This window comes from Leucoraja erinacea, chromosome 6 (genome assembly GCF_028641065.1).
Source record: "Leucoraja erinacea ecotype New England chromosome 6, Leri_hhj_1, whole genome shotgun sequence".
In the NCBI taxonomy this organism is placed as follows: domain Eukaryota; kingdom Metazoa; phylum Chordata; class Chondrichthyes; order Rajiformes; family Rajidae; genus Leucoraja; species Leucoraja erinaceus.
In genome coordinates this window covers 86896768-86917250 of record NC_073382.1, presented here as the reverse complement: position 1 = coordinate 86917250, position 20483 = coordinate 86896768, and the positions used below count along the sequence as shown (strand labels likewise).

Sequence of the window (20483 nt, the reverse complement as noted above, 5' to 3'; positions counted from 1 at the left end):
AATATATATTAATGATCTGGATGAGGGAATTGAAGGCAATATCTCCAAGTTTGCGGATGACACTAAGCTGGGGGGCAGTGTTAGGTGTGAGGAGGATGCTAGGAGACTGCAAGGTGACTTGGATAGGCTGGGTGAGTGGGCAAATGTTTGGCAGATGCAGTTTAATGTGGATAAATGTGAGGTTATCCATTTTGGTGGCAAAAACGGGAAAGCAGACTATTACCTAAATGGTGGCCGATTGGGAAAGGGGGAGATGCAGCGAGACCTGGGTGTCATGGTACACCAGTCATTGAAGGTAGGCATGCAGGTGCAGCAGGCAGTAAAGCAAGCGAATGGCATGTTGGCTTTCATAGCAAGAGGATTTGAGTATAGGAGCAGGGAGGTTCTACTGCAGTTGTATAGGGTCTTGGTGAGACCACACCTGGAGTATTGCGTGCAGTTTTGGTCTCCAAATCTGAGGAAGGACATTATTGCCATAGAGGGAGTGCAGAGAAGGTTCACCAGACTGATTCCTGGGATGTCAGGACTGTCTTATGAAGAAAGACTGGATAGACTTGGTTATACTCTCTAGAATTTAGGAGATTGAGAGGGGATCTTATAGAAACTTACAAAATTCTTAAGGGGTTGGACAGGCTAGATGCAGGAAGATTGTTCCCGATGTTGGGGAAGTCCAGGACAAGGGGTCACAGCTTAAGGATAAGGGGGAAATCCTTTAAAACCGAGATGAGGAGAACTTTTTTCACACAGAGAGTGGTGAATCTCTGGACTCTCTGCCACAGAGGGTAGTTGAGGCCAGTTCATTGGCTATATTTAAGAGGGAGTTAGATGTGGCCCTTGTGGCCAAGGGGATCAGAGGGTATGGAGAGAAGGCAGGTACGGGATACTGAGTTGGATGATCAGCCATGATCATACTAAATGGCGGTGCAGGCTCGAAGGGCCGAATGGCCTACTCCTGCACCTAATTTCTATGTTTCTATGTTTCTACCCGATCTATTCCTCTCATGACTTGTGCAGAAAAGAGTTTCAATCAATTACTTTGAACCAGTTTTTATTGACTGTTTGAGCCAGTCGTTACAGATCTTGGCTGGGCTCCCCTGCGACTCGTGAAATAGACAATAGACAATAGGTGCAGGAGTAGGCCATTCGGCCCTTCAGGCCAGCACCGCCATTCAATGTGAACATGGCTGATCATCCACATCTGTGCATCTACCCGATCTATTCCCCTCACGATTTTATACACCTCTATAAGATAACCCCCCCCATCCTCCTGCGCTCCATGGAATAGACTCCCAGCCGGCTCAACCTCTCCTTATCTTGGCCCTCGACTCCTGGCAACATCCTCGTGAATCTTCTCTGTACCCGTGTGTCCCTCTCGACAGCAGAGTTGTGTGACACGGTGGCGCAGCAGTGGAGTTGCTGCCTTACTTACTGCACTAGACACCCAGGTCCGGTGCAGGCCCGCCAGGCCGAAGGGCCTGTTTCCGCGCTGTATCTCTAAACTAAACCAATCTAACCTTGCCAGGCATCTTAGTGCATCACTCAGCTCTCTGCAAACTAATCTCCTCAACGCTCTTTGAAGAATTATTCCTTTTGAACCATCAGACATATTTTCTTTGCGCCTCTGGTCGGGTCCAGCTTTTTAGCTCTTTAATCTGTCTTTAAGTGTTGACATTGGCCTAAGTCTCCCTGGCTTCTCCGATGCCAAATCCCACGACCCTTTCTTAATTGAATTTCAAAAACAAAATTCTTCTGCAGGAGAAATTCAGGCTGACACCTTTGGGAGTTTTTAACTGTTTAACGCAAACTTTTGTCTGGGCGCTGGTGACATTCCATGCAGTTTGGAATTCTCCCAAAGGAGGAAGAATCTCTTTTGTCAGCGGGTGGTGAATCTGTGGAAATGTTTGCCACAGAAGGCTATGGAGACCAGTGGATAGACAATAGACAAAAGGTGCAGGAGTAGTCCAAGTGTTTAAGAAGCAACTGCAGATGCTGGCAAATCGAAGGTGGACAAAAGTGCTGGAGAAACTCAGAGGGTGCAGCAGCATCTATGGAGCGAAGGAAATAGGCGACGTTTCAGGTCTGAAGAAAGGTTTTGGCCCGAAACGTTGCCCATTTCCTTCCCTCCATAGATGCTGCCGCACCCGCTGAGTTTCTCCAGCACTTTTGTCTACCGCGGGAGTAGGCCATTCGGCCCTTCGAGCCAGCACCTCCATTCAATACGATCATGGCTGATCATCCACAATCAGTACCCCGTTCCTGCCTTCCCCCCATATCCCCTGACTCTGCTTTCTTTAAGAGCCCTAACAAGCTCTCTCATGGAAGTATCCAGAGAACCAGCCTCCACCGCCCTCTGAGGAAGAGAATTCCACAGACTCACAACTCTCTGTGTGAAAAAGTTGTTCCTATGTTTCTATGTTTCTCACACGTTGGATATATTTAAGGCAGAGATAAATAGATTCTTGATTAGTACGGGTGTCAGAAGCTATGGGGAGAAGGCAGGAGAATGGGGTTAGGAGGGAGAGATAGATCAGCCATGATTGAATGGCGGAGTAGACTTGATGGGCGTAATTCTATTCCTATTCCTTATGACCTTAAAGGTATCCTGCTCACAAGAGCGCAGGAAGGAACTGCAGATGCAGATTTACATCGAAGATAGACACAAAGTACTGGATTAACTCAGCGGGTCAGGCAGCATCACCGGAGAAAAATAATGGGTGACATTTCTGGTCAAAGACGGAGTCCGATCCGAAATGTCACTCATTCTTTATTTTTCTAGAGATGTCGCCTGACCCACTGAGGAGCACTATCTAAACTTGTCCCATTTGTCCAGCTTTTTGTGTCTCAGATTGCCCTCACCTCTCAAAGCAGGGAGGGAGGCATGCCCCCCCCCCCCAGAGTTTCCACCCATGTCTGGAGAGAAGAAGTGGGTGATGTTTCGGGGCGAGAGATGCTGTTCCTCTAATCTGCGTTTAGCCTCACTATATCTATGGTGGAGACCTAGGACAGAAAGGTCAGTGTGAGATTGGGAAGGAGAATTAGTGTTTAGCAACCGGGAGATCAGGTAGGTCCACGCGGTCTGAGCAAGGGCGTTCAGCGAAACGTTTTTGCATCTTCGTCTATATCTCTCGTCTCCTTTTCCCTTGACCAGTCTGAAGAAGGGTCTCGACCCGAAACGTCACCCATTCCTTCTCTCCAGAGATGCTGCCTGTCCTGCTGAGTTACTCCAGGGTTTTGTGTCTATCTGCGGTTTAAACCAGCATCCGCAGTTCCTTGCCACACATTTTTCCCAAAAGGTGCGAGCGTATGGAACGAGCTGCCAGAGGAGGTAGCGGAGGTTTTGGTTCAATATCGTCACGAGTATTGAGGTACAGTGAAAAGTTTCAATTTAGTTCCAGTTTTAACTTTAAAGATACAGCGTGGAAACAGGCCCTTCGGCCCACCGGGTCCGTGCCGACCCAGCACTCTAGATCTATCTTACAAATTAGGAACAATTATACAGAAGCCAATTAACCTACAAACCTGCACACCTTTGGAGTGTGGGAGGAAACCGGAGCACCCGGAGAAAACCCACGTGGTCACAGAGAGAACATACAAACTCCGTACAGACAGCACCTGTAGTCAGGATCATGAAAGGTGGAGGCCGGTTCTCTGGATGCTTTCAAGAGATAGATAGGGCTCTTAAAGATAGCAGAGTCAGGGGATATGGGAAGAAGGCAGGAACGGGGTACTGATTGGGGATGATCAGCCATGATCACATTGAATGGCGGTGCTGGCTCGAAGGCCTACTCCTGCACATATTGTCTATTGAAAATACCTTCAGCAAGAAATACAGATGCAATGAGCAGTCTGAGGACACAGACCTGAGGACTGAGGGAAGGAATGACGTGAGATGTTTTGAAAAATGTATTTATTTTAAAGTCTTTTGAAGAGAAACAAAAATAGGACATCGTTTTGGAAAAACACTTCTGCGTTTAAAAGTCTCAGCAAAAATGAGCAAATCTACAAGTTTCATAAATATTATTTTTTTTTTTCAGATTGTGGAAAAATTATTTTGTAGCCAATAATACAACAAAAATATATATACAGTATATTTATCACAGGCGTGGACGAACCTTTGCCAAAGACCATTTAAATTGCCAAAGTCTCGAACCTCTGTCATTTGGAATTGCAACTCCTGCATTCGGGAAAGGTTCAGGTGGGGAAAGTTGGTGGACAGAAGCAGAGCAGACATTCCCAATCGGAGCTCCAACAAGATGTTTTCTCACGATGCTCTCACCAAGGTGGAGCCTTCCCCCATTTCCTCCGCTGTCTTTCCAACAGACGTTCCCCTCCGCCCCACAGATCGCAATCTCCTCCTGTCGTTTCACCCTTCTTTCGCTCGCCTCTTCGACCCAGAGAGGGAGATGGACGTGGCGGTTCTTGAAGTCTCGTTGAGTCTTGGCGATCTTTCTTTTCTCGCGGGGGAGGAGGGGGGGGGTGTTGAAGAGAGAGGACTTCCCCCTCTCCCCTCCCGGAGGGAGAGAGAGAGAGAGAGACCCGCCACAAAGGGCAGCGGTCAATAATATCTCAGCCGCCTCGTCCTTCTCTCATCGGTCCAGTGACAGGAAGGACCAGATGTCTTTCGGAAAAGTCCTTGGTCGCACGAGATGATCTCCGCATAATCTCTCGTTCCACACGCACACATACATCGGCGAATGTTGATGATGGACCCTCGGTGGTATTCTTTGGTGCTGGTGGTGGGAGGGGTGTGAGGGGGGGAGGGGGGGGGGGGGGGGGGGGGGGGGGGGGGGGGGGGCTGGGACGAGGGGCTCACTTGCAGACGTACCTCTCCACCATCCTCTCGCATTTCTTGCAGGTAACATAGCAGCACCAGTGGTACTTGCAATGGCATCGCTCCACCACCTTCTCAGTGTAGGGGTTGTAGCCACGGCCACAACACATCAGGGTACAGCTGTCGCTGCCATTGGACGTCTTGTTGCACTGCCTGCGGGAGGAGAAGATGGAGTCACAGAGTCATCCCGTTAAAGGCAGACAAAAAACGCCGGAGAATCTCAGCGGGCGAGGCGGCATCTGTGGAGAGAAGGAATTGGCGACGTTTCGGGTTGAGACCCTTCTTCAAACTGAACTTCTTCACTGAAGGAGGATCTTGACCCGAAACGTCGCCAATTCCTTCTCTCCTCACCCACTGGGTTTCTCCAGCGTTTTTTTTGTCTACCGTCAATTTTTCCAGCATCTGCAGTTCTTTCTTAAACAGCGCGTCATAGAGTTTGGTTTAGTTTAGAGATACAGCGCGGAAACAGGCCCTTCGGCCCTCCGAGTCCGCGCCGACCAGCGATCCTCGCACACTAACACTATCCTACACACACTAGGGACGATATTACATTCACACCAAGCCAATTAGCCTACAAACCTGTACGTCTTTGGAGTGTGAGAAGATCTCAGCGGAAACCTGTAGTCAGGATCGAAAAAATATTCACTGACTCTACTCCCCAGCCTTCCACAGATTCACCACCCTCTGACTAAAGATATTTCTTCTCGTCTCCTTCCTAAAAGAACGTCCTTTAATTCTGAGGCTGTGACCTCTAGTCCTAGACTCTCCCACTAGTGGAAACATCCTCTCCACATCCACTCTATCCAAGCCTTTCACCATTCTGTACGTTTCAATGTTCTCTCCCCCTCAACCTTCTAAACTCCAGCGAGTACAGGCCCAGTGCTGACAAATGCTCATCATATGTAACACACTCATTCCTGGGATCATTCTTGTAAACCTCCTCTGGACCTTCCCCAGACCCAGCACATCCTTCCTCAGATATGGGGCCCCAAATTGCTCACAATATTCCAAATGCGGCCTGACCAGCACCTTATAGAGCCTCAGCATTACATCCCTGTTTTTGTATACAAGCCCTCTCGAAATAAATGTTAGCATCGAGTTTGCCTTCTTTACTACTGATTGGACAGGGGTGGCACGGTGGTGCAGCGGCAGTGTTGTCACCCCACAGCATATGGCGGGACTGTCATATTCTGAGAGAATGGAGCGGCTGGGCTTATACACTCTGGAGTTTAGAAGGATGAGAGGATATCTCATTGAAACATATAAGATTATTAAGGGTTTGGACACGCTAGAGGCAGGAAACATGTTCCCGGTGTTGGGGGAGTCCAGAACCAGGGGTCACAGTTTAAGAATAAGGGGTAAACCATTCAGAACGGAGACAAGGAAACACTTTTTCGGACAGAGAGTTGTGAGTCTGTGGAATTGTCTGCCTCAGAGGGCGGTGGAGGTCGGTTCTCTGGATACATTCAAGAGATAGGGCTCTTAAAGATAGCGGAGTCAGGGGATATGGGGAGAAGGCAGGAACGGGGTACTGATTGGGGATGATCAGCCATGATCACATTGAATGGCGGTGCTGGCTCGAAGGGCCGAATGGCCTACTCCTGCACCTATTGTCTATTGTCTATTGCCAGAGACCCTGGTTCAATCCCCACCCCGGGTGCTGCCGGTGACTGAGAGAGACTTGTTCCTGGTTCAGTTCAGCCACTGCAAGCTGGTACATCACCTGCCAGTTGGAGAGTCTAGGACTAGAGGGCACAACCTCAGAATTAAAGTGCGTTGCTGTAGGCAGGAGATGAGGAGACATTTCTTTAGTCAGAGGGTGGTGAATCTGTGGAATTCATTGCCACAGAAGGCTGTGGAGACCAAGCCAGTGGATATTTTTAAGGCAGAGATAGATTGATCGATTCTTGATTAGTACGGGCGTCAGGGCTTATGGGGAGAGGGCAGGAGAATGGGGTCAGGAGGGAGAGATAGATCAGCCATGATTGAATGGTGGAGTAGACTTGATAGGCCGAATGGCCTAATTCTGCTCCTATCACTTAGAGAGAGGAAAGCAGAAGCAAGGCAAAAAACATAAAGACAGGTCGAGACAACAGACAATAGGGGTGCAGGAGTAGGCCATTCGGCCCTTCGAGGCAGCACCGCCATTCAATGTGATCATGGCTGATCATCCCCAATCAGTACAATCAGTAGGTGGATTTGGTGGGGAATAGATTGTACTTGGTCTTGTATGTTGTTATAGTATCTGCCTTCTCTGGCAGCTCGTTCCATTTACCCACCACCCTCTGAGTGAAAAAAACTATGTTAGTCTAAGTTTGCTTCAGCTTGTAGTAAGTCCTGGCAGTCCTGGACTTTCTCACCGCCAGGCCCCAGGTAGTCAAGATGGGAGGGAATACATTGAAGTCCCTCAGCCTGAGCACAGGATCGCCCCAGGGTTGCGTCCTCAGCCTCCTATTGTACTCCCTGTACACACATGACTGTGTGGCTAGGTTCAGCTCCAACTCATTAATTAAGTTTGCTGATGACACTGTGGTGGTGGGCCTGATCTCAGACAATGATGAGAGGGCCTACCGGGAGGAGTTGGCTGATCTAGCACTCTGGTGCCAGGACACCAGCCTCCTCTTGAACATCAAAAAAAACTAAGGAGCTGATCATGGACTTTAGGAGGGCACATCATCCGAGGACGTACACTCCATTGAGGATAAATGGGGATCCTGTGGATAGGGTGAACTGTTTCAAATATCTGGGAGTCCACATCTCTGAGGATATGACATGGGCATCACACGCCTCAGCACTCGTGAGTAAGGCAAGGCAGCGCCTTTACCACCTCAGGCAATTGAGGAAATTCAGAGTGTCTCCGAGGATCCTCCAGTGTTTCTACGCAGCGGCGGTGGAAAGCATCTTGTCCGGAAATGTCACGATTTGATTTGGCGGTGCAGGCTCGAAGGGCCGAATGGCCTACTCCTGCACCTAATTTCTATGTAGGATAAAACGACGTACTTTTAGAAAGTTGAGGTGAAATTTCTTTAGCCAGAGGGTGGTGAATCTGTGGAATTCATTGCCACAGACGGCTGTGGAGGCCAAGACAATGGGTATTTTTAAAGCAGATTGATAGGTTATTGATTAGTAGTCGAAGATTATGGTGAGAAGACAGGAGAATGGGGTTGAGAGAGAAAAATAGATCAGCTGTGATTGAATGGTGGCCTAATTCTGCTCCAATGGAAGGAGATGAGGAGGAATTTCTTTTGTCATAAAATGACGTGCCTTTAGGAAGATGAGGAGGAATTTCTTTAGTTGGAGGGTGGTGAATGGGTGAAATTCTCTGCCACAGGCGGCTGTGGAGGCCGTCAAAGAGTATTTTTAAGGTGGAGATTGATAAGATTCCTAATTCGACCCAAAATGCTGGAGTAACTCAGCAGGACAGGCAGCATCTGTGGAGAGAAGGAATGGGTGACGTTTCGTGTCGAGACCCTTCTTCAGTAGAAGGGTCTCGACCTGAAACGTCGATCAGCCTGAAGAAGGGTCTCGAGCCGAAACATCACCCATTCCTTCTCTCCAGATATGCTGCCTGTCCCGCTGAGTTACTTTAGCACTTTGTGTCTATCTTCGGTTTAAACCAGCATCTGCAGTTCCTTCCTGCGGATTTCTGATTAGTATGGGTGTCAGGGGTCATGGGGAGAAGGCAGGGGAATGGGGTTAGGAGGGAGAGATAGATCAGCCGTGATTGAATGGTGGAGTAGACTCAATAAACAATAACCTATAGTAGCAGGAGTAGGCCAGTCGGCCCCTCGAGCCTGCACCGCCATTCAATGTGATCAGTGCCCCGTTCCTGCCTTCTCCCAATATCTCTTTACTCTCAATGCGATCTTTAAGAGCCCTATCTAGCTCTCTCTTGAAACCATCCAGAGAGAACCAGCCTCCACTGCCCACTGTCCACAGACTCACAACTCTGTGTAAAAAAGTGTTTCCTCATCTCCGTTCTAAATGGCCGACCTCTTATTCTTAAACTGTGTGTGTGGTCCCTGGTTCTGGATTCCCCAAACATTGCGAACATGTTTACTGCTTCCAGCCTGTCCAAACCCGTAATAATGGACTAATTCTGCTTCGGTTTAGCCTGGGCCGCTAAAAGTCTTGCTGTTTACCCAGTTGTGTATCTGCCATGCCTTGGTGGTTAGGTCACTGATCAGGTTGCTGCCAAACTTACATCTCACAAACATGGTTTTTAGATTTTAATTAACTTTTGACTCAGATACATGTTTTCGCAAAAAAAAAACACTTTTCTATTGTCCTTGGTCTTAGTTGAGTTGCTCCATGATGTATATTCATACATTATTATAAATATTGCACTTGCAATCTGACAGATCGTATATCGATGGCCTGAGGGACTGCGTTCCGAGCGTGTCTTGGCAGCGCGGAGTCCCCCGTGGTCTTTGTCAGGACCTGCGTATCTGCACAATGCATCTGCAACAAGGGCCTGGCAGCGCTGCCAGGTCACGGCCGCAACTTGCCATGAGGGATTCATGGCCGCCCACACCGTGGCTCCGAGCGGTAAACCCCCAACCAGGACGCGGCAATACTCCTTAGTCTCAGAGGGAACGACATCCTTGACTTGACGCGAGAGGCAGTCACAAGTCACAATGGGCCCACCCATTGACTCCATCTACGCTTCACGCTGCCTCGGGAAGGCACCCAATGTAATCCCAGAAGATAAGACACAAATAACCATAGTCGGTCAGGCAGCACCTGGAGTATTGTGTGCAGTTTTGGTCCCCTAATTTGAGGAAGGACATTCTTGCTATTGAGGGAGTGCAGCGTAGGTTCACCAGGTTAATTCCCGGGATGGCGGGACTGTCATATGCTGAGAGAATGGAGCAGCAGCATTTTGTGCCTGCAGTCATACATACAATAATACAATAATAAACAACAATAAACACTATTGCGGGCAGTTCTGGTCGCCCCCATTACAGGAAGGATGTGGAGGCTTTGGAGAGGAGGCTCACCAGAATGATGCCTAGATTAGTGAGTATTATGGGCCGGTCCCACTTAGGCGATTTATTTCGGAGACAGCCGGAAAATAGGCTGTCGCCACATGGTTGCGGGGTGACACGAGTTTGTATTGAGTTTTGAGTTTGGAAGGATGAGAGGGCATCTCATTGAAACATATAAGATTGTTAAGGGCTTGGACACGCTAGAGGCAGGAAACATGTTCCCGATGTTGGGGGAGTCCAGAACCAGGGGCCACAATTTAAGAATAAGGGGTAAGCCATTTAGAACGGAGACGAGGAAACACTTTTTCTCACAGAGAGTTGTGAGTCTGTGGAATTCTCAGAGGGCAGCGGAGGCAGGTTCTCTGTATGCTTTCAAGAGAGAGCTAGATGGGTATCTTAAAAATAGCGGAGTCAGGGGATGTGGGGAGAAGGCAGGAATTGGGGATGATCAGCCGTGATCACATTGAATGGCGGTGCTGGCTCAAAGAGCCGAATGGCCTACTCCTGCACCTATTGTCTATTGTCGTGAGTCGTCTCCTCAAGTGTCGTAACGTTTTTCTTGACCCTGCTGGATTTTGAAATGTTCAAATCCTTTCGGCGACAGTGGGCCTGCCTTCTCCTGTTGTAGGTTGTTAGGAAAAATCGTCTAAGTGGGACAGGCCCTTAAGCTATAAGGAGAGTATGGATAAATTTGGATTGTTTTCTCGGGAGTGCTGGATGTTGAGAGGAGACCTGATAGAAGTATATAACATTATGAGTGACAATAGACAACAGGTGCAGGAGTAGGCCATTCGGCCCTTCGAGCCAGCACCGCCATTCAATGTGATCATGGCTGATCATCCCCAATCAGTACCCCGTTCCTGCCTTCTCCCCATATCCCCTTGTTCCCGATGTTGGGGAAGTCCAGGACAAGGGGTCACAGCTTAAGGATAAGGGGGAAATCCTTTAAAACCGAGATGAGGAGAACTTTTTTCACACAGAGAGTGGTGAATCTCTGGAACTCTCTGCCACAGAGGGTAGTTGAGGCCAGTTCATTGGCTAGATTTAAGAGGGAGTTAGATGTGGCCCTTGTGGCTAAGGGGATCAGGGGGTATGGAGAGAAGGCAGGTACGGGATACTGAGTTGGATGATCAGCCATGATCATATTGAATGGTGGTGCAGGCACGAAGGGCCAAATGGCCTACTCCTGCACCTAATTTCTATGTTTCTATGACTCTGCTATCTTTAAGAGCCCTATCTAGCTCTCTCTTGAAAGCATCCAGAGAACCGGCCTCCACCTGAGGCAGAGAATTCCACAGACTCACAACTCTCTTTGTGAAAAAGTGTTTCCTCGTCTCCGTTCTAAATGGCTTACCCCTTATTCTTAAGATGTGGCCCCTGGTTCTGGACTCACCCAACATCGGGAACATGTTTCCTGCCTCTAGCGTGTTCAAACCCTTAATAATCTTATAGGTTTCAACAAGATATCCTCTCATCCTTCTAAACTCCAGAGTGTACAAGCCCAGCTTGGTATGATGGTGTGAATATGGCTTGGCATGAATGTAAATTGTCCCCAGTGTGTGTTGGGTAGTGTTGCCGTGCGGGGCTCGCTGGTCGATGCCGACTCGGTGGGCTGAAGAGCCTGTTTCTGCGCTGTATCTCTAAACTAAACTAAAAAAAACTATTAATGGGAACAGGAAGGACTAGTTTGTGCGAGAGGGGAATTTCACGACTGGGTCATTAACATCTCTTCGTCAATAGTATAACAATGACATCTCTTATCACCGGAAGCTTTTCATGTGAGATTATGGTGATTAGCGAGAGACTTCACCTGGTGTTAATAGATATCCCGTTCTGTACAAATGAGGATGTTGCCAGAACTCGAGGGCCTGAGCTGCAGGGAGAGGGTGGGCAAGCTGGGACTCGAACAAGAGGAATCGAATATAGAAACATAGAAATTAGGTGCAGGAGTAGGCCATTCGGCCCTTCGAGCCTGCACCGCCATTCAATATGATCATGGCTGATCATCCAACTCAGTATCCCGTACCTGCCTTCTCTCCATACCCCCTGATCCCATTAGCCACAAGGGCCACATCTAACTCCCTCTTAAATATAGCCAATGAACTGGCCTCGACTACCCTCTGCGGCAGAGATTTCCAGAGATTCACCACTCTCTGTGTGAAAAAAGTTCTTCTCATCTCGGTTTTAAAGGATTTCCCCATTATCCTTAAGCTGTGACCCCTTGTCCTGGACTTCCCCAACATCGGGAGCAATCTTCCTGCATCTAGCCTGTCCAACCCCTTAAGAATTTTGTAAGTTTCTATAAGATCCCCTCTCAATCTCCTAAATTCTAGAGAGTATAAACCAAGTCTGTCCAGTCTTTTCTTCATAAGACAGTCCTGACATCCCAGGAATCAGTCTGGTGAACCTTCTCTGCACTCCCTCTATGGCAATAATGTCCTTCCTCAGATTTGGAGACCAAAACTGTACGCAATACTCCAGGTGTGGTCTCACCAAGACCCTGTACAACTGCAGTAGAACCTCCCTGCTCCTATACTCAAATCCTTTTGCTATGAAAGCTAACATACCATTTACTTTCTTCACTGCCTGCTGCACCTGCATGCCTACTTTCAATGACTGGTGTACCATGACACCCAGGTCTCGCTGCATCTCCCCTTTTCCTAGTCGGCCACCATTTAGATAATAGTCTGCTTTCCTGTTTTTGCCACCAAAATGGATAACCTCACATTTATCCACATTATACTGCATCTGCCAAACATTATACTGCATCTGCCAAATATAGGAGCAAAGAGGTCCTTCTGCAGTTGTACACAGCCCTAGTGAGACCACACCTGGAGTATTGTGTGCAGTTTTGGTCCCCTAATTTGAGGAAGGACATTCTTGCTATTGAGGTAAGTTTACAAGGTTAATTCCCTGGATGGCTGGACTGTCATGTGCGGAGAGAATGGAGCAGCTGGGCTTGTATACTCTGGAGTTTAGAAGGATGAGAGGGCATCTCATTGAAACATATAAGATTGTTAAGGGTTTGGACACACTAGAAGCTATTTTTAAGAGCCCTATCAATTCAATATCAATTTCAATTTCAATTTAAAAAACTTTATTGGCATGATAAAAAAAAAGCTGAGAACTATCTAGCTCTCTCTTGAAAGCATACAGAGAACCTTCCTCCACCGCCCTCTGAGGCAGAGAATTCCACAGACTCACCATTCTCTGTGAGAAAAAGTGTGTCCTTGTCTCCGTTCTAAATGGCTTACTCCTTATTCTTAAACTGTGGCCCCTGGTTCTGGACTCCCCCAACATCGGGAACTTGTTTCCTGCCTCTAGCGTGTCCAAGCCCTTAACAATCTTATATGTTTCAATGAGATGCCCTCTCATCCTTCCAAACTCAAAACTCAATACAAACTCGTGTCACCCCGCAACCATGTGGCGACAGCCTATTTTCCGGCTGTCTCCGAAATAAATCGCCTAAATGGAACAGGCCCATAATACTCACTAATCTAGGTATCATTCTGGTGAGCCTCCTCTCCAAAGCCTCCACATCCTTCCTGTAATGGGGGCGACCAGAACTGCCCGCAATAGTGTTTATTGTTGTTTATTATTGTATGTATGACTGCAGGCACGAAATTTCGTTCAGACCGTAAGGTCTGAATGACAATAAAGGAATTCAATTCAATTCAATTCAATACTCCACAAAGTCCTGCATCGTGACTTTCTGACATTTATACTCAATATCCCGACCATTGAAGGCAAGCATTTATACCACTATCAAAGATAGACACAAAATGCTGGAGTAACTCAGCGGGGCAGGCAGCATCTTTGGAGAAATTGGATAGGTGACGTTTTGGGATTGGGACCCTTCTTCAGCCTGGATTTAAACAGGGAAAAGAGTTCCAACCCAAAACGCCACCCACCCATTTTCTTCAGAGATGCTGCATGACCCGCTGAGTTGCTCCAGCACTTTGTGTCTATCTTTGGTGTAAACCAGCATCTGCAGTTCTTGTCATCTTTCATATACATTGCGATTTCTCGAAGATTTGAATTGCTGTTATATCAGTTTTCCCTTTTAGAAACATAGAAACATAAAAAATAGGTGCAGGAGTAGGCCATTCGGCCCTTCGAGCCTGCACCGCCATTCAATATGATCATGGCTGATCATCCAACTCAGTATCCCGTACCTGCCTTCTCTCCATACCCCCTGATCCCATTAGCCACAAGGGCCACATCTAACTCCCTCTTAAATATAGCCAATGAACTGGCCTCAACTGCCTTCTTAGATGGTGCCTTACAGCTCCAGAATTGCTGCCTCACAGCTCTAGAGATTCGGGTTTGCTCCTGACTACGGGTGCTGTTGGTGCGAGTTTATACTCTCTCCCTATGACCGCGTGGTTTTTTTTCCCGGTGCTCCGGTTTCCTCCCACACCTCAAAGACGTATAGGATTGTGGGTTAATTGGCTTCGGTAATAATTGTCCCAGGTATGTGTAGGATAGTGCTAGTGTACGGGTGATTGCTGGTCGGTGTGGACTGCGTGGATTCCATGCTGTATCTCTAAACTAAAGTAAACTAAACTAATCTAAACCGTTGGTTACACAAAAAAGCTGGAGAAACTCAGCGGGTGCAGCAGCATCTATGGAGTGAAGGAAATAGGCAACGTTTCGGGCCGAAACCCTTCTTCAGACTGATCGGGGGCGGGGGTGGGTGGGAACAAGAAAGGGAAAAGGAGGAGGAGCCCGAAGGCTGGGGGGTGGGAGGAGACAGCAGGGGGGCTGAGGAAGGGGAGGAGACAGCAAGGACTAACAAAATTGGGAGAATTCGATGTTCATGCCCCCAGGATGCAGACTCCCCAAACGGAATATGAGGTGCTGTTCCTCCAATTTCCGGTGCTGCTCGCTGTGGCCATGGAGGAGACCCAGGACAGAGAGGTCGGAGACGGAGTGGGAGGGGGAGTTGAAGTGCTGAGCCACCGGGAGGTCAGCTTGGTTATTGCAGACCGAGCGGAGGTGTTCGGCGAAACGATCGCCCAACCTCCGCTTGGTCTCACCGATATAGATCTGCTGACATCTAGAGCAGCGGACGCAATAGATGAGGTTGGACCGTTTCTTTGATAGACACAAATGCTGGAGTAACTCCGCACCCGGTAACACAGCATCTTTGGAGGAAAAGGTTGCGTGACATTTCGGGCCAGATCCCTTCTTCAAAATCCTTTCACTGTACCTCGTGACAATAAACTAAACTGAAACTGTACTGAACAGAAGTGCGTAGGAAGGAACAAGCAGATGCTAGTTTACACCAAAGATAGACACAAAATGCCGGAGTGACTCAACGGGTCAAACAGCATCTTTGGAGAAAAGGAATGGGCGACATTTCGGGTCGAGACCTTTCTTCAGACTGAGAATCAGGGGAAAAGGAAGCAAGAGATATAGATGGTGATGTAGAGAGAGATAGAACAAATAAATTAAAGAAATGCAAAAAGAGTAACAATGAAAAAGGAAACAGGTCATTGTTTGCACAGCTTACAACCCAGTGGTAAGAAGATTGATTTCTGTCACTTCAAGTAACCTCTGCATTCCCTCTCTCTCCATCCCTCCCCCACCGAAGTCGCACCAGCTTCTCATTCACACCTAGCAAACTTGTTGCCTTTATCATCCTTTGCATATCCTTCATTCATTTGTTCTGTGTCACTCCACATCACCGTCTAGATCTCTTGTTTCCCTTTTCCCTGACTGAAGAAGGGTCTCGACCTGAAACATCACCCATTCCTTTCCCCCAGAGATGCTGCCTGACCTGCTGAGTTACTCCAGCTTTTTGTGTCTAACCGAACTGAACTCAGACTGAGAGTTGAGGACGGAAACTGGAAGTGGGAAAAGGAGGGAGGAAAAACATTTCATAAGGAATAGGAGTAAAATCAGGCCATTCGGCCCATCAAGTCTACTCCGTCATTCAATCATGGCTGATCTATCTCTCCCTCCTAACCCCATTCTCCTGCCTTCTCCCCATAACCTCTGACACCCGTACTAATCAAGAATCGATTTATCTCTGCCTTAAAAAATATCTACTGTGGCAAAGAAAACCATAGATTCACCACCCTCTGACTAAATAAATTTCTCCTAAAAACGTCCTTTAATTCTGAGGCTGTGCCCTCTGGTCCTCGACTCTCCCTTGACTAGTGGAAACATCCTTGCCACATCCACTCTATCCAGGCCTTTCACTATTCGATTTCCTACCTCTCTTGAGTTCCATTGGAGCCCAGCTTGACGTTCTTGGTGCAGAAGTCGGGCGAGCTCTGCAGATACACCAGCTCCGTCTCGCGGATGGGCCTGATGTCGATATCCTTGGGCACCAGTTGCTTGCGTGTCCCCACTGGCCGGTGAACCACCCTAGTGGCGGACAGGTACTTCAGCTTGAGGTCCTGGGCGATGGAGCTGAGCTCCTGCAAGCCCTTCCAACAGGTCTTGACCGAGCACGAGCCTGAGACCCCGTGACATTTACACTTGATCTCCAGCGATGCCTTCAGAGCCTGTACACAGGGGCATCAAAATATCAGTGATTAGTATGAAGCGCGTCAGGGGTTATGGGCAGAGGATCGGGGGGGGGGGGGGGGGGGGGCTAGGAGGGAGCGTTAGATCGGCCATGATTGAATGGCGCAATAGACTTGATGGGCCGAATGGCCCAATTCTGCTCCTATCACACATGAACGTATGAACTTCAGCCACAGTTGTTGCTATTGTAGCAATTCTTGCTATTGAGGGAGTGCAGCGTAGGTTTACAAGGTTAATTCCCGGGATGGCGGGGCTGTCATATGCTGAGAGAATGGAGCGGCTGGGCTTGTACACGCTGGAGTTTTAGAAGGATGAGAGGGTATCTTTTTCAAACGTATAAGGATTATTAAGGGTTTGGACACGCTAGAGGCAGGAAACATGTTCCCGATGTTGGGGGGAGTCCAGAACCGGGGGCCACAGTTTAAGAATAAGGGGTAAGCCATTCAGAACAGAGATGAGGAAACACTTTATCTCACTGAATTGTGAGTCTGTGGAGTTCTCTGCCTCGTTTGCTGAACAATGGTGGCGGGCACGGGGAATTACCTGCCGGCCGACCTCGCTGTTGTGCAGGTTCATCAGCTTGTTCGCCTGCGAGCGGGATTTTTTCGTCTTCATCGGAGAGTCGGAGAACTTGGACCCCAGCAGGATTCCGTAGTTGAGGTTGTCGTTGCAGCCGCCCCATCGAAAGCCGGGCCCCGCCGCCTCGGGGGCCACGGGGCCACAGGAGCAGCCCGGCAGGTCCCCCGAGGTACAGGCCCTGGCTATCGTGTGGCTGATGGCAGCCGCTGACAGAGCGTGGACAAAGGCAGACTCCCGGGTAGCTGTAAAGAGAAGGGTCGCAGAGGGTCAAAATGGACATGGGTCAAACACAGGCAGGTTAGTTAGTAGAGTATAGTTTAGTCTGGAGCTACAGTGCAGACAATAGACAATAGGTGCAGGAGTAGGCCATTCGGCCCTTCGAGCCAGCACCGCCATTCAATGTGATCACGGCTTTAGAAAAATAAATAAATAAATAAATAAATAAATAAATGAATAAATAAATAAATTGGATAGTTATATGGATGGGAAGGGAATGGAGGGTTACGGTCTGAGCGCAGGTATATGGGACTAGGGGAGATTATGTGTTCGGCACGGACTAGAGGGGTCGAGATGGCCTGTTTCCGTGCTGTAATTGTTATATGGTTATATGGTTATATGGCTCATCATCCCCAATCAGTACCCCGTTCCTGTCTTCTCCCCATATCCCCTGACTCCGCTAGCTTTAAGAGCCCTATCTGGCTCTCTCTTGAAACTATCCAGAAAACCGGCCTCCACCGCCCTCTGAGGCAGAGAATTCCACAGACTCACAACTCTCTGTGAAAAAAAGTATTTCCTCATCTCCGTTCTCAATTGGTTACCCCATATTCTTAAATGTTTCTCTAGTTTCTAAACTAATTTTGTTACATTTTAGATTTTAGTTTAGTTTCGCCTGGAGATACAGCGCAGAAACAGGCCCTTCGGCCCACCGGGTCCGCGCCGACCAGCGATCCCCGCACATTAACACTATCCCACACACCACCGGGGACAATTTTTACATTTCCCAAGTCAATTAACCTACAAACCTGCACGTCTTTGGAGTGTGGGAGGAAACCGAAGATCTCGGAGAAAACCCACGCAGACACGGGGAGAACGTACAAACTCCGTAGTCGGGATCGAACCCGGGTCTCCGGCGCTGCAAGAGCAGTAAGGCAGCAACTCTGCCGCTGCGCCACCTTGACTGCCATTAGTTACTTTGGTTTATTGTCACGTGTACAGTGAAAAACTTTCGTTGCGTGCTAACCAGTCAGCGGAAGGACGTGGGTGATGTTTCCGGCCGAGACCCTTAATACATGATTACATTCGAGCCATTCACTGTGTACAGATACACGACAAGGGAATAACGTTTAGTGGAAGGTAAAGCTAGTAAAGTCCGATCAAGGACAGTCTGAGGGTCACCAATGAGGTAGATAGTAGTTCAGGACCGCTCTCCGGTTGTGGTGGGATGGTTCAGTTGCCTGATAACAGCCGGGAAGAAACTGTCCCTGAATCTGGAGGTGTGCGTTTGTTTTCACACTTCTGGACCTCTTGCCCGATGGGAGAGGGGAGAAGAGGGAGTGGCCGGGGTAAGACTGGTCCTTGATCATGCTGCTGGCCTTGCAGTGGGACAGGTGTAGATGGGGCATCTTGGTCAGTATGGGGAATTTGGGCCGATGGGCATGTTTCCATGCTGTATTATTCTAAACTAAAATAGCATCAGTATTTCCTGTCCAATTCTCAAACCCTTTACCAAATACGCTCCAAGATTAAAATCCAAGTTGTCCAAGCTGTGCTTAAACTCACTTTGATGTCCTTTAGCCTACAGATCTGAGGCATAGATACACACAATGCTGGAGTAACTCAGCGGGTCAGGCAGCATCTCTGGAGAAAAGGAATAGGTGACGTTTCGGGTAATGTCCCTTCTTCAGACAGGGGAGTTTTGCTTAGTTTTGGTTTTGTAAAGGATACTACGTAGAAACAGGCCCTTCAACTGACTGAGTCTGCGCCAACCAGCCATCACCCATGCAGTTTAGTTTACTTTAGAGATACAGTGTGAAAACAGGCCCTTCGGCCCACCTACTGTAGTAACGTACACCAGTTTAGGTTAGGTTAGTTTAGTTCTATCAAGAGACGATTTACAGAAGCAAATTAGCCTGCAAACCTGCACGGCTTTGGGGTGTGGGAGGAAACCGGAGCACCCGGAGAAAACCCACTCGGTCACAGGGAGAACATACAGAGTTTTAAGAATAAGGGGTAGGCCATTTAGAACAGAGATGATGAAAAACCTTTTCACCCAGAGAGTTGTGAATCTGTGGAATTCGCTGCCTCAGAAGGCAGTGGAGGCCGATTCTCAGGATGTTTTGAAGAGAGAGTTAGATGGAGTTCTTAAAGATAGAGCTCTCTGGATGCTTTCAAGAGAGAGCTAGATAAAGCTCTTAAAGGGATATGGGGAGAAGGCAGGAATGGGGTACTGATTGGGGATGATCAGCCATGATCACATTGAATGGCAGTGCTGACCCGAAAGGCTGAATGGCCTACTCCTGCACCTATTGTCTATTGACGACACCGTTGGTGGAGGGGGGTGGGGAGAGGGGGAGATGCAGGAGTTACTTGAAAGACCACCATGGCTGCTGTCATGCTGCACATCCTCTGTTTAGTATTGCCCAGTATTGAAAGTGATCTTGGGTGTCATATCTGAGGAAGGATGTGCTGGCTCTGGAGAGGGTCCAGAGGAGGTGTACGAAAATGATCCCGGGGATGAGTGGGTTAACATACGATGAGCGTTTGACGGTGCCGGGCCTCTACTCGCTGGAGTTTAGAAGGATGAGGGGGCTCCTCATTGAAACTTATCGAATAGTGAAAGGCTTGGATAGAGTGGATGTGGAGAAGATGTTTCCATTAGTGGGAGAGTCTAGGACTAGAGGTCGTAGTCTCAGGATTAAAGGACATTCCTTTAGGAAGGAGACGAGGAGGAATTTCTTTAGTCCGAGGGTGGTGAATCTGTGGAATTCATTGCCACGAAAGGCTGTGGAGGCCAAGTCAGTGGATATTTTTGACGGCGGAGATAGATAGATTTTTAATTAGTACGGGTGCCTGCGGTTATGGGGAGAAGGCAGGAGAATGGGGTTTGGAGGGAGAGATAGATCAGCCGTGGTTGAATGGTGCATTAGACTTGATGGGCCGAATGGCCTAATTCTGCTCCCATCACTGACGACCTTAGCGCAGCTACAATGATGCCTACCCCGCTCCAGGTCCGGTGGGAAGAAGGGGGCCAGTTCGATGGAGGAACAGTTCCACCTCATGTCAGTGAAGGTTTTTCGACAAGTCTTCTGGACCTCCCGAGCGGCCCGCACGATGCTCTGCATGAGGTCCAGGTTGCTTCGGCAGAGTTGCTGCTGGGCGGAAACCAGACCCTCCAAGTGCTTACAGTTCTGGGTCTGGTTGAAGGGTAGAGAGGCTCCAGTCCTGGACAAAGCCCTGTATAGAAATCAAAAATGCACCTTAGGGTCAGTCTTAGAGACAATAGACAATGGGTGCAGGAGTTGGCCATTCGGTCCTTTGACCCAGCACCG

At 48.5% G+C, this 20483-nt stretch overlaps 1 protein-coding gene across 1 annotated transcript in view; it reads right to left on the bottom strand.

The window, feature by feature from the left end:
- Window positions 1–4768: 4768 nt before the first annotated feature.
- Window positions 4769–20483, bottom strand: part of LOC129698400 (protein Wnt-11-like) — a 52184-nt gene continuing 36469 nt past the window's right edge. The window contains exons 3-6 of the mRNA XM_055637542.1: window positions 20153–20388; window positions 16900–17177; window positions 16042–16334; window positions 4769–4984 (exon numbers count right to left, since the gene is read on the bottom strand). Coding sequence (XP_055493517.1) covers window positions 4810–4984; window positions 16042–16334; window positions 16900–17177; window positions 20153–20388 — 982 coding nt within the window. The 3' untranslated portion in view covers window positions 4769–4809. The remainder of the gene's footprint in view (window positions 4985–16041; window positions 16335–16899; window positions 17178–20152; window positions 20389–20483) is intronic.